Here is a 13980-nt window from a genome sequence, read left to right on the forward strand (position 1 = left end):
AAGGAGGCCGCGGCCGCAGCTGGGTTTGGCCCCGCTCGGCTCCCGTGGACTAAGGACCGCGAGGCCGCCGCGCCCCCATTGGGCACCAAAGCAAAAGCCTCACCGTGATTGGCCGCTCGCCCTTCGCCGGCCCCGCCCACTGCTTTGACAAGTGTAGCACCGCCCCGCGGGGGAGCGGGTACGGGGCGGGGCCAGGTGGGGGAGCCCGCCGCGGATTGGCCGGCGCGTTGCCATGGTGATGGGTGCCGTGCGCGCTGATTGGCCGGGCCGTGTCTCCGTGGTGGCGGGGCAGATTCCGGGCGCGGGTCAGGTGAGGGGAGCGGGGCGGGGGGGCCGGGAGACCCCCGGGGGCACCCCCGCCCCCGATGGCCCTGCCTGCCTTCCTCCCTGTCCCCTGCCTTCCTGTCCCCTGCCTGCCTTCCTCCCTGTCCCCTGCCTTCCTCCCTGTCCCCTGCCTTCCCCGCTGTCCCCTGCCAGCCTTTCCCGCTGCCTCCTCCGCGCCCGCAGCACGGCCGCTGGGAGCGGCTGGGATGCTGAGGGCTCAGGGACGGGGCACCGTTTCCCAAAGGCATCCTTGGGAACGTGAATTCTGCTGCGCTGGCCCTCCGTGTTTCCGAACGAGGATCCTGCCCTACGCCTCGCTGCCCGTGCCGTGGCACGGAGCGAGGGCAGTGAGAGTATAGCTGTGTGGAAGTCTCCGGTTCTTCTCAGCTCCATACCTCCCTTAATTTTTATTTCATTATTATCTGGTGAATGGACTGCTGCCATGGAGACACCAAGCGTGGCTCAGAATAGCTAACGAGGCAGAGCTGAAGAGGGAGAATGGCCGGCACAAAAGGGGGGAGGGAAAAAGCCATTTGAGCCGCTGACGTGAGAGGTGCAAGCAGCGGAGAGGAGCCAGCGGCCGAGACGCGGGGCTGCAGCCATGAGGCCTTGGCGCAGACCGGCCCTTTGTGAGGGGAGCCCGTGCGGGCCGCTCGGCAAACACATTCTCCTGCTCCCCTTTGTCATCCGATTCTTCGGAAAGTCCTCCAGGCAGTTATAAATGCGGGCAAAATACACGGGTTCGGGGGATTGTTTTGGTTTTGTTCGCTTGGTTATCTGTGGTTTTGATTTTTTTTTTACAGTAAAACAAAGGAAGCGGGGGGACAAAGGCATTATTTGCAGTGTGCCTTGGAGATCAAAAAGGCTCGTGCAGCAGGCATGGCTGGTCTCCTCTCTGCACCTCTGATCCTCCTCTGCGCCCATGACACTGCCTTGCCCCCACAGCTGAGGGGCAGTAAGGACTGGGGTCTCCAATCAATAATATTTCTAATAGGTAGCCCTGAGGAAATGGGCCCCGATTATCCCAGCAGATGTCTAATGTTTTATGAAGCCTTCACTGCTCTACATAGCCTTACAGTATCCTATTGTTATTTTACAAACAGTGGCTTCAAAAAGGTTAATGCAGATTATAACTGCTACCTGGACCAGAAGAAGTACCCTACCTGGCTGTTTCAACATAAATCTATATTGGTAGTTGTGATACCCATTTGTACCTCTCAAATAGTTTACATAAACCTCAGTAGTAAGAGTAGTTCCTGGAATGATCCTTCAATAAAGTTAACAAATGCAGCAGAGGATAAATTCTACTTTATGGAGAAAAATATGTGTGATTCTATACTTTAAAAAGGGTCACATTGGGGTATATTGAAGTTATTGTCCCACAGTCCATCACCAAGAGTTAGAAGAGGCTGCTAGGAGGAACATTTTATAATAAAACATAATTTTTAATTATCTGGTATTATTTTCTATCACTTAGAGGAAAAGCTTTCATTTTCTCTAAGCATTTCCCTTTCAATTAAATTAAAATATAAGAACTTCGGAGTAGTAATCCAGATGATTTAGTAAGTAAAAACATAAGTATTTTCTTCTGGGTGTACTACCTTTCTTTGGTAGTGGTTTTTCCCTCTTCAGCTTGTCTTTTAAAATTCCTTAAATGTATTTCTTCTTGTTGCTATATAACAGGCTGGATTCCTTTTCTCCTTATGCTTCATTTTAAACTTCCTTTTCCCTTGCTTTCCTCATTATCCTTTCTTTCCTTGTGTCTAGTTTTATCTCTCCTGGATTAGGATGAAGTTTTTACTAGATGTAATATGAACATGGCATCCACGTGGATGCAGAGGAACACTACAGCTCAGTGTTAGCAGGTCACAGAAAGCACAGGCTTTTTGCTAATCCTTAAATTGTGGTATGTGCCCCAAACCCTCACAGCCAGGTGAATCTCTGCCCTTCTCTGTTATCCATTAACACTGTCAGTCCACAGCTCATGGAGGCTGAAGAACATCCTCCAATTTTTGCTTGCTCCTGACAAAGCTTGTCAGCCATAACACTACAAAAGGAACTTCTGCCATTTCCACTGCTAAGAGTGACAGTAAGATATTAATTTGTACCCTATCATCAGTGGTCCTCATACCACTGAGCAGTGTTTAGTGATTTGTGGGTTCCTGTTGGTAACTGTCCTCTCCTGATCATCAGCTGTTTGTGTGAGGGCCGGTGATGTGCTCCCTCAGTACACCTGTAAAAGGAAGAGGCAGAAACAGACAGCACTCAGCTCTGCAAGAAGTGTTTGGAAAACACATGGTGTGAGTCTTGGCATGTCCTGTGCAGGTCCAGGAGTTGGACTGGATCCTTATGGGTCCCCTTCCACAGGGAACTGTCCATCCCACCAACGGCAGCACTGGGCTTCCTGGTGCTCAGGACACAAAGTATAGAAATGTTGTAGCCAAAACCTGAGAAACTGGGCTGAGCTTTCAGTGGAATGATGTGAAGCACAGGTTTGGGTGGGAGATGCTCCTGCTTCATCTACAATTCTTCCAAGCACTGTTTGTATGGGGAACAGTAACAGGAGCACTTAACAGTTCCGAGCTGTTATTCCAGTCAGTTTTCTCTGATACAATGCGTGGACAATCCCCCAGGTTTGCACACCCTTAAAACACAGACCTGTGCTGCACATGCATGTCTGTTGGCAGTTTCTTCCTTACCTGGCATGCAGTGTTTTCCTTCAGGAACACCCTGTGACCAGCTGGGATGGGAGGTTTTCAGCCGGCCCAGCTTTCATGGTCTGTTGCTTTCTTGGTTTTTGCTCTCATTGTCCTCTTGCATGTGGTTCTTCCCTATGGTGTTTTTCACAATGCCCGCTTCCTGTCCCCTCCCTTCTCAGGAAGCTGTTCACTGTTACTTTAGGTTTTTCTATTTACAAACTGTTGTTTTGCATGTGAGGAACCTGCTGTTCCTACCAGTCCTTCCTTCTACTGTTAAAAGCAGACACCCCCGCCTCACCCCCAGCTTCACAGTCCTTACAAGGGAAACATCTCCACTTCCTGTGCAACATAAGAGCATCTGAGATAATATCAGTGGGTAATTATCCATCTTGTAAATACTTCTCAACCACCCACCAATCTTTTATCAATTTAGGCTCCTCTTGGAAAACGGGTTTGTTACACACAGTTGCGAAGCAAACTTCTAGAAGAGAGCTGAAAGCTCTCTTCTGGAATAGGAATATGACAAATTCCTAGTCAGTGTTGCACTAGCACTGATGTAAACTGCCCCATAATTATTCATGGTACATTTACATTTGAAGTCCTTGCTTAGAACTGTATTTGAATGGGAACATTGGCAGAAACGGTGCTGATAGACTTTTCATCATGGTAAAATGCCTCTTTCTGTAGCAGCTGGCATTCTGCATTTCTGTGATCTAGGCTATGTAGTCACTCTTAAAATGAATCCTGACTATGAAATGGCATAGGGAACACAAGCTAAGGCTTGGCTAAGAATAATTTGTTATGCAATTAGTACAATGATAAGAATATATCAAAACCTCCACTCTATGAAGCGTGGTAGGCATAGGAATTTTTCTCATGTTTCCTTTCCAACCTACGGGTTTCAACTGCTTGTATCTTTCAGAATTTTTCAGATTTTTCACTTATTTGAAAGCAGGTCTTTTATTTCCAGAAAGTCTGATAGGGAGAGAAAAGTTCTTTTGATCAGACCGCTTTTACAATGGTGACAGTGCCTCAGAAAATAAAATGGATTGCTCAAAGACATGTACTGATTTTGGAGAAAGTCCTTGATAAATCAGAGGAGAAAAAAAAAAAGGATTTGGCAAGTCAAACTGTAATTTTAGGTGGTAACAGGCTTCAGAGTAGAAGAATGTAGAATTCTTTGATCAGAATTGCTTTTAGTGGGAAATCCTTTCTTCTGTCATTGTTCCCTTCCAGGTAAATGACAATGTTCTCAGTAGAAGCAGTTAAAAAGGCACACTTCAAAATACTATATGTGACATATATATAATTCTTTCACAGTTACTGAATAGTAACTTCTGGATATTGGAGATCTAAAATAGCAATCTTGAAAGGCATGCTGTCAAGTAAACTAGGTATTTCATTTATTTTCTACTCAATTTTACTGTTATTTGGAGCATATACTCAGTTATCTGAGATAGTGAACAATACAAAAATAATTTTTAAAAAGATATAATGGCTTTCAGCTACTTAGCAGTGGCTTGTCTTACATCTAAAGTTGCCATTTTAAAGTACTTCTTCAAGCTTTTACTCTAAATGTATTTGTGTTTCAACATTAAATACAATTTATCTTGAAGCTTTCAGAACTGTTATTTCCTGTGGAAAAACAGTACCACTTTCTAGATTAAATTGGGATAGCAAGCATCTGTCAAGTCTTTTCACATTGTTTTGTAGTGAAGAGATTAAAACAAGTAAATGATTTTAAAATTTAGGCTTTATCATTACTTTTGTAACTGAGAACTAGATAATTCAGGTATTACCTTGCTACTTATTCCTGTTACAGAGTATCTTCTATGCAGAAGATCTCAAATGGGTGAAGCCAATTTAACAAGTAAAGGGAAATGGTTGTGTTTATCTTGTTGACTTGTCATACCTTCACAGGAATCACTAAGATATAACTCTTAAGAGTGGTAAGTTTACTGCTGCTAGTCACATTGCAATTTATTTCTTACAACAGGCTGCCCAGAAAAGCTGCCGTAGTAAATCTTCTAACACCATCACTGTGTGAACATGGTTTTTCATTCTCTTGAATTAAAGATCTAGTCTAGATGGGAAAGTAACAGCAGATGACACCACATACCAGTGACACCAGCAGCTGAGTGGATGGCACACTGCTGGCAGGGACAGCTTCCCTTAGTACTGGCACTGATGCTTTGAGATTCCAGGTTGATGCAAGAGCTGTGCAGAAAGCCAGAGTGTTTCAAGTTTTGTGCAGCTGCTTGACAGGTATTACTGTCAGGTAAGAAATCTGATTGTATTCTGAATTCAGGTACAAAAATCTAAGAAAATTGCTCTGTCTGGGGAGGATTAAAAGTGAAACTGCTTCTTTTTGTTTGGTCTTGCACAAATTCTCAACACAGAAGCTGGGGAGCAGCATAGATTCCCTTTGCATTTAACAGTTCTTACAGTCTTGCAAAGTTATTTCTTATGAAACGTTGGAATGCCATTTTAGGAATAAAAATAGCAGCACCAAGTCCTTATGGTGTTTCCTTGTCTTCACTTAAATGTTATTAGTCATTCCAGAAAGTCAAAACACTGTTGTTAAAATCCTTTCAGTATCTTTTTAGTAGTGTCACTGTTTGACGGAGACTCTGTTCACCACAATGCAGTAGAATTAGTAATCTCCTTCCAAATTTTGTCCAAAAGACAGCTTTTACGCTTCATTTGGGGTTTGCAGGCTTCTTTCAATTTTTGTTCCCTACTCTTACTGCTCTTAGACTGCACTAATACAATGTTTCTGTTTTAAGATACAAAGATGTATGTAAAATAGTGAGAACCTTCCTACTAAGACTAACAGCAAGACCTGCAAGTTTTTAGAGAATTTGACTAAGGGTAGCAGTACAGAGACCTGAATTACAGAACCCTGATACATCACTTCCAAATTAATTCTGTGTTTCAGCTGAATCCAGTAGACTGAATCCAATCCTAGGACATCAATGACAAATGCTGAACAGCACACCTCATTAATGTATGGTGGATGTATGTCTGTAGGTGATCTGTTCAGCTGCTGGATCTCATTGTTTGTTTTAACTAAACCTATTTCCTGGTGTTCTGAAGCAAGTTCTCTCCTCTCTACTCAATAAATAAATTTTAATTGTTCTGCATTTATTTGCTTTCTGTTTAGGCATGTTGCACTGGAGGGTGCTATATAAACCCTAATTAAGTTATATAAATTATCAGCCATGTGGTTCTTGTAATGAATTGTTCCCCTTTCTGTCATGCATTCGGAGGACGTAGCCCCATGCAGTTATTCATACTTTCATCCAGTAGTGCAGTTTCAGTACTTTATTTTGAAAGTCCCCTAATAGCTAGTTTAAAACAAGAGAACAATTAAATGTAAAGTGTACTTTATTAAATAAACTCAAAAGATAAAGCAAATTGTGCAGTTAAGAAAGACAACAACGTGGCTAAAGGATTTTTACAGCAGAAAACAAATTACGGCAAATGAGCATTTCAGTCTAGCAGCCAAACTGTCCTCATTTTTGTGGAGTTAATTTCGGTCCTCAAATTGTGACTTGTTTTTTAAAAGATATGCTGCTAGAAATTCAATGGGATTGGGCGGTCTGCAAAGAAAAAAAGTAAATCAAAAGCAGTTATTTTTTATTATATGAAATTAGGTAGATGAAGGACCAATCACCTTCCCTTAAAAGCAATACAGCTCCTCCCAAACACTTCTAAGCATTGATTTCGGGATGACCAACTACCTAGAGTGACTCCGTAAATTTCCAGTTTATGTCTAATTAGAAAGTTTTTAAAAAGGGGTCTTAGTCACCATGAGTTCAATGTTACTAAATTGCTAGAACAGTTACATACTTACATACCTAAAACCACAGTCTGTGAGCATAAATACTGTATGTACGTCATTGGATATGACAAGAATTTGCCTCTTTCTTTAACTCATGCTATTTAAAGTAAAACTGAATCTCTGCTTTTTTTTTTTTAAAGTGGTTATTGTGTAGCTTAGTGTATTAAGAGTTGTTTTCATGGTTTCTGGCACCTGAAACAAACACAACAAATCTTCAAGTTTGAGAAGTGCTGTAACTTGCAAGTAGTCAATAATAAACACTTTTCATCACTGGCCTTAATCTGTAGTGTTTTTTAAAAATAACTCCTCCGGCTATACCATGTGAATCCTGCTAATCTGGATTCTGTGCACAGAATAAATGACATTCCACAGTAGGTCAAACCAAAGGTCTGGCAGTGAGCAAATATGCCTATAAAGAGCACAAAAACAACAACAAAAATATGCAGAGATACTTCTCGGGACCATCCTTTTGGCTTCCAAGAATGTACCAATTCCTGAGCTGGCACTCTTAATAGTCCTGGGTGGATTCCACTACAGCTTTGACCAGTTGCCTCTTGAGCACAAATAAAATGTTAATGTCCTCAACTGAAAGCAAAAAAATAGCTTAATTATGTGAGCTGTGAAGGATCAGCTCTTTTGTTCGCTATGAATTTGCTACCTGCTTTGTTTCACTTGATTACTGTATCAGAAGAGATAATAAACAGTCCATCCCCATATGTCATCTCTGTGCTGTTGTGATTTAACAGGCTCCTAATATGTTCGTCCACAGAAGCCTCTTTTCTAGATATCATCTGTTCAGTCATTCCATATACATACAGCATGCCATACTTATGATCACTTTGTCACATTCTACCAGAATACAGGGGAATTATACATAATATTAAAATACAGGAACATTACAAATTTAAACAGTGACATTACGCTTGTTTTTTACTCTTTTAATTTTAAGTTGGTTCTACCCCTTCACTTTCTAAGTCCCACCATTCAGAATTTATTTTTGATTAAAGCAGTGCTTTGGCATACACATGTAACAGTTTAACATTTTTCCACAAGGGTAATTTTCAGCTCAGAATCTAACATTTTGTCAGTACTGTTTTTAACCACTCTCTGAGGTCCACAATTTTATATTTGGATTCAATGCCACTTTCTGTCAGTTTAAATTTTTCATGGCAGTCTTCAGTTTTATGAAGTTCCTGTGCAATTATCTATAATTGGTCAACTTAAAAAAAAAAACAGAAACTGAAACACAAAACTCTCTAATCTGGTCTGTAAAACTCAGTCTCATTAACAACTTTTCAGCCACTTCTTCAAATTGTTATAAGTGATCTTTTCTTAGATTCTAGTGTTAAGCTTGTTTCACCATGAAAATTCAACATTTACTTCTACCCTCTATCTCATATCTTCCCATCAGTTCCTCATCCATATAAAGGTATTTCCTTTAATCTCAACAGCAACTAACTCTCTTTAAAAGCTGTTAGTGAATAACTATGTGAAAAACTTTTTGCAAATTTAAACAGACTACATCATCTGCATTCCTTTTTATGTATGCTGGCTGACTCCTTCAATAAACTCCAAGACACTTAAAAGACCTAACAAAAATTGTGCTGACCTCCTCCCGTATATCTCATTTATTCATATGCTCACTATCCTGGATAGTAATTTCTACTGAATTCCAGGCATGATCATCAGATGTACTGGGCTGTTCCCTGAACATTTCTACATTCCTTTGAAAAACACCTTAGCATCCACTAGTTATTTTCCCATTCAATTTTAAGCAGAGCTGATAGTTCAGCTTTCTCATTCCTGAGGGTTTATTATGCTCAGCTGAACAGACAGTTTGCCCTGGCAGGTTCATACTATTCACATTTTTACCTGTATGTTTTCCCCAACTCCTCCTATCAATGATCCAATTTCACTGCTGTGATGAGCCCCCATAAAAAAGATGGAAAAAAGGCAAGGCAAGACAAGGCAAGGAGAACGGGAAGGAAAGGAAAAAGTTTGCCTGTCACACAGGTATTCAGAGTGCAAGGGTGGGGTATCAACCTTGGGCTGTGTTTTACATCGAGTCTGCAGCAGAACTCCCACAGATGTCAGCTGAAGATCTGCATATCCCTCAGGTGTGCACATGGGTGGACCTTCCTAGGTGCCTAATTTTGCTTAATTAGCTGTCTGTACACTGCAGTTTCAATTCCCAACTCCTTTTGAAGTTCATACACTGTTGATGGTTTTTCTGACTGTAGGTGCCATGATGCAATTGTGGTCATCTATACCAGCTTTTGATTGTATTATTTCAATTTGAGAGATGGTTACATGCAGCACGATTTGCCACTAGCGAGGACACACCAGAAGGCTAGAAATGAACATCTGTTTGCTTTTATTGAAGCATAACTTTCTACACTGACTGGTAAAGAGAGCTGGGGCACCTCAACAACATAATCTTTACCCAGAGGATACACCAGCAGTCTGCTTCTTACTCTGTTGACAGTGCAGGCTCAGCCACATTCTTTAGAAAGTATTTTAATCTCTGACAAAGATGCATGTCATGCCTGATTTGTCTTTCCTTCTCTTAAATGTCAAGCAGAACTGTTTGTAATTCCACACTACAAAAATCTTCAGAACTAGAACATCCTCTTGCCTTGTTTCTGAGGTGAATTATGTGATAAAAGTAATTCTCTGAGGTGAATTATGTGATAAAAGTAGTAACAAAACCCCTCCCATTTTTCCCTCTAAAACTTTCACAGCAGCATACCTCACTGGGAGATCATGAATTCAATAAAAAAAACTCCTGTCATGCCGTGTGTGCCTAAGTGAGGAACCCATCTTGCATGGTCAATCACAGCAATTCATGGGTTCATAAACCTTTTACAATGAGGATCTTACAAAGAGCAAAACCATATTTGGTGTGTGAGGCCTGAAAGGTGCTGCACTGCCCAAGTTTGAGAGCTGCACTTTGCTAGGAACAGAAGGGACACAGAAGCATCTTACCTCTCTTTTGCAAGAACAGCAAGTCCCTGTAGCAAGATAGGTACAACAGTCTGATCCAAGTAGGCACGTGTGGGTAATGACTGAAGATCCACCTTCTGCTTTGATGTTTTCTCAGCATTTAGTTTCTCATTTTCTACTATCCTCTGAATTAAAAAAAAATAAGTGAATGAACATTGGTAATAGCAGGCACATCGATTTTAAAGTGTGTGTGCAAAGTACCCATCTCTGCAATTCAATGGCAAAAATTCCTGTACATCTTTTAAGAATATTTAAGTGCATATTTTTCCTTGCACAAAAACCTAATCCAGAGGAACCTCTGTTAAATTCCTACGTTTTGGGGAAACAAAGTTTAGAAGTGGTAAGTTTTCTACAAGAGAAGACATCCAATCTGGTAATTTTTATTTCTGCTTTTGCATTCACTGATTTGAACTCTACACCACTAAGACAGGAATGACTACCAACAAGAGTCTCAGCTGGATGGTTCCTGTACACCTGTGCTTCTAACACAAAACGCTAAAAGCACAAGGAATTCAGGTGAAGCCTGACAAAGGGGACTCTGCTAAAGTCAAGTACTTTGTGACTGTGCTCTACTCAAGTATAGATCTTGTTTGAAGAAATATACAGTTTGAAGAAATCATATGCAAAATACTTCCAGGTACTTTTTGATCAAAAAGTGCTGAATCATGTTACACCATTAACTGTAGTTGAAAAGTGACACCCTCCCACTGCCAGTAAACCAAATGCATTCAGTGCAATGTACATGAATCTACTGGCACGGGACCAATGTGTTATGGTTCTGCAGGAACCATGGAAGCTGAGGCATAGAGACAAGCAGTTGTCAGAGAGATGACTCCCAGATGTTTTAAAATAGCATCTGCAAAAGCTTAGCACAGAGTAGAAACTTATAATAAAGGGAGACTGAAGGCTTTTCTTTAATAAGAAGTAAATGCCATAGAGTTAGGAAGTGATTCTCCCAGTCTACTCAGCACAGGTTGAGCCTAATGTGGATGGCTTTCTTTGTGCCATAATATATATATCTCACAGATAGCAACAGAACACATAATAATCATAAGATACTTCAAAAAAAGACACAACTCATTAAAAGGTTCATTAGCTACGTCAGTACCATTTAGAACAATGGAAGTAGCACAACAGAAAATACATTTACAGCCATTTCCGCCAGGGACAGGTATTGCTTAGCTCCACTGAAAATATTACATTTTCTGAAGTTAGACTCAGGAGTTAACTTATTTCCCCAAATCATAAATGTGACTTCCACTGCAATAAAATCTGTGTTACCTCTACATTTTCAGTGAGGCCGTATTCGGAATGAGGATTTTCTGGAACCTGTAAAATAACACATAGTTAGCAAAGCTAAAATTCTCCTTTTACACGTGAAACATAATGCACATGTGAAAAACGCCAATCACTTGTTTTTGAAATTTTAAAAATTTAACAGTAATAAAATGGTTATAAAAATAGTAATATAATTAAAATGATAAAATTTGAACATTTGAGGTTAGGACAATATGAGACAATAAAAACAAAGAGATACGGACGTCCGGGTACCTTTTTCTGGGCAGCACAAGCCCGAAAAAGGATACCCATTAACAGAGGATTAACCCTTAAAAATAATTGCCTGTTGCATATCCATACATCTCATACATGATGCATAAATTCCATTCAAACACAGGATTCTGTCTGGTCACTGTCAACTTCTTCCTCTTAATCCTTATGTCGTCTTCCAGTCTGAGCGAGGTGGGAAGAAGTTAGTTTCCTGCTGACAAGGGAGCAATAAATTCCCTTTCTCTGAAAGATTTAGGTGTCCTGTGGCTCCTATCTGGTGCGAATCCTTTCTTAAACAAATATCTTGCATAGCATAGTTTCTATTTTAACATTATGTTATAACCTAAAACTATATTAACAAAAATTAATACATCATAACTTTCTAACATACACATACAATATTCATTTTAATACTTGTGAAAAGCCAATCATAAAATACACATTTTTCACACACATAAAACATTTCTTGTAATACCTGTGGCTGTCCCTCCATAATCTGTTCTCCCTCCATGATTCGAAAGGTGAAATCTGATGGATGTCCAAGAAGATCTAGGCAAGCAATAAAAAACCTGGTCAGTAGGCTGAGACGAAGCCCATGTGAGCGAAGTGATATTGCATCACTTGGTTACTAATGGTTACCAAGGCACAATTACTAGAAAGCAGAGGGAGTTGCTCCGTGCTCCCCCCCGCGCCAAACTTGAACTGGTTTCTCCCGCACGCAGAACCCAGAAGTGCCTTTAAGTTTCGCGTTACATCCGCTGAAGAGCGCAGTACTGGGATTAGAAAATACAGCACTCATGCCCCCGGGACGCCGGAGCATCCCCTTCCCTCCGCCCGTCCCTCCGTGCCCGCCACAGCGCCCCGAGACGCCCGCGGGCAGGGCCGGGCTGGGGCCGCGCCGCAACCGCGGCCACGTGCGGGCCCGCCCCCGGCCGTGCCCCGGGCACCCCGCGGGGGCAGAGGCGGCCCGGCCGCAGGGCTCTCACCGCCGGTGGGTCCGGGAGCGGCGGGACACCGGGAGCGCGGGACACCGGGAGCGCCGGGACACCGGGAGCGGCTCCGCAGCACCCGCGGCCGCCGTCGCGGATTGTTTTGACGTCAGGGAAGCGGTCGCGCGGCCGGCCCCCGGCGCACTGCGCCTGCGCGGGCCCCACCCAGCCCGGGGCCGGCCGCGGGGGGCGGGGCCGGGAGCGGGGCTGGGCCGGGCTCGTGTGGCGCGGCCTGTGGGAATGGGAGCCGCGGGATGCGCTCGCTTCCAGAGCAGCCTGGGGTGCTGGGGACGGAAACGTGCTCCGAAATCAGTGCGGCTTGGTGCCTGAGCCGGTCACTGTGGTGTTCGCGAAAAATAACATTGCTGAAGCTGATTTGGGTCTGAAATGAAATAACAGTGTTAACAGTGCTTGAAGCTTCTAGAATTTCTTTGGTATTACAAAATATGTTAAAACTTTATATCAGTAAATAAGAGATTTTTTTAAAGGACAGTTACATATACAAAAAATATTCCTCCTCTCATGAGTAGCCTGGAACATACTTGATAATATTTTCATAATAGAAGTACATCATCACAAAACACAGAAGAAAAATTCTTGATGTACATCGCTGCATTTTTTTCAGCACTAATAGGTTCTCTGTCTAATAATGATCTAGGTTGTGAATAGTTGCTGTATGTCTGTATGTTATTTTATATGTGATAACATTCTGTATTTTATACAGTAAGAAAACTGTATACTGTGTACTGTTCTGTCATTAAAAAACCTCACTCCACTCTGTCATTTAAGAAAATAAATACACATTGCCAGGGGCAACTAGAAGTAATTTTATGAGGCATAAACAAACAAACAAAAAAGCAACCCAGTAGTTTTATAGTCATTTTGGAAGAATGACTCAAATACTGCAGACAGCAGTGATTTCAGTTTGGCATATCCTTTTAATTAACACGCCCCACCAAATGCTCTTTCTTGCTGTAAGCTGGGGGAAACTTGCTTGTGCACTGAATTACCTGTCTGCAGTTCTGGGAATGTCTCAGCTCCTGTGTGCAGGTCAGGGGTGCAGCAGGGAGATATCTGCCATAATCTGGGATCACTCAGTATTTTATTTGTAGAACAGAGAGCGTGTGGCAAAGCAGAACAACGGTGAGAAAGATCAGACAACAGACAATGTACCCAAAAGGGTGGGAATGTTGAAGCAGAGAGGGAGGCGTTCGCTAAAGTGGTGAATACAGCGGCAGGCACAGAAGTGCTGGTGCATGGATGCCTCCCCTCGGCTGCCAGACCAAAGGTACCAAAGCATTTTTAAGGATTGAAATAACCAAAGGAGTAGGGAGCTGGAGGATCTGTCTCTTTGGTGAAACACAAATAAATATTATGGCTGGGCAGATAATTGAGAAGGGCTTGGACAACTGCATGTTCACTTTTGGTAAGGAGAGTGGAGTAGAGATTTTTTTTTCCTCCAGAGCGATGTATCTATAATGTATAGTGCATTCCATTAGCTCCCTGCATGTGAGGAGACAGCCTGTCACTCCCATTACAGAGCTGCGGAGCAGACAAAGCACCGAGCACGCCC

General features: G+C 42.2%; 1 protein-coding gene and 1 long non-coding RNA gene across 4 annotated transcripts; one reads left to right on the forward strand and one right to left on the reverse strand.

Moving 5' to 3' along the window:
- Positions 1 to 232: 232 nt before the first annotated feature.
- On the forward strand, positions 233 to 1773 carry LOC135297316 (uncharacterized). Its single transcript, XR_010359345.1, has 2 exons — positions 233 to 310; positions 1128 to 1773. It is a non-coding gene; the product is annotated as an uncharacterized LOC135297316 (long non-coding RNA).
- A 4619-nt stretch (positions 1774 to 6392) lies between these two features.
- On the reverse strand, positions 6393 to 12557 carry DPY30 (dpy-30 histone methyltransferase complex regulatory subunit). 3 transcript variants are annotated; one of them, XM_064414743.1, is made up of 5 exons: positions 12405 to 12557; positions 11894 to 11967; positions 11152 to 11199; positions 9853 to 9995; positions 6393 to 6625 (listed from the first exon to the last, which is right to left on the reverse strand). In XM_064414743.1, exons 2-5 carry the CDS (start codon positions 11927 to 11929, stop codon positions 6553 to 6555), a joined length of 300 nt encoding a protein of 99 aa, XP_064270813.1. In that variant the 5' UTR covers positions 11930 to 11967; positions 12405 to 12557; the 3' UTR covers positions 6393 to 6552. The 3 variants fall into 3 exon arrangements, with proteins under 3 accessions (XP_064270813.1, XP_064270815.1, XP_064270814.1); XM_064414745.1 differs by lacking the exon at positions 12405 to 12557 and adding an exon at positions 12072 to 12095; XM_064414744.1 differs by lacking the exon at positions 12405 to 12557 and adding an exon at positions 12058 to 12084.
- Positions 12558 to 13980: the final 1423 nt, after the last annotated feature.

The sequence above is a fragment of the Passer domesticus genome, chromosome 3, assembly GCF_036417665.1.
Source record: "Passer domesticus isolate bPasDom1 chromosome 3, bPasDom1.hap1, whole genome shotgun sequence".
In the NCBI taxonomy this organism is placed as follows: Eukaryota; Metazoa; Chordata; class Aves; order Passeriformes; family Passeridae; genus Passer; species Passer domesticus.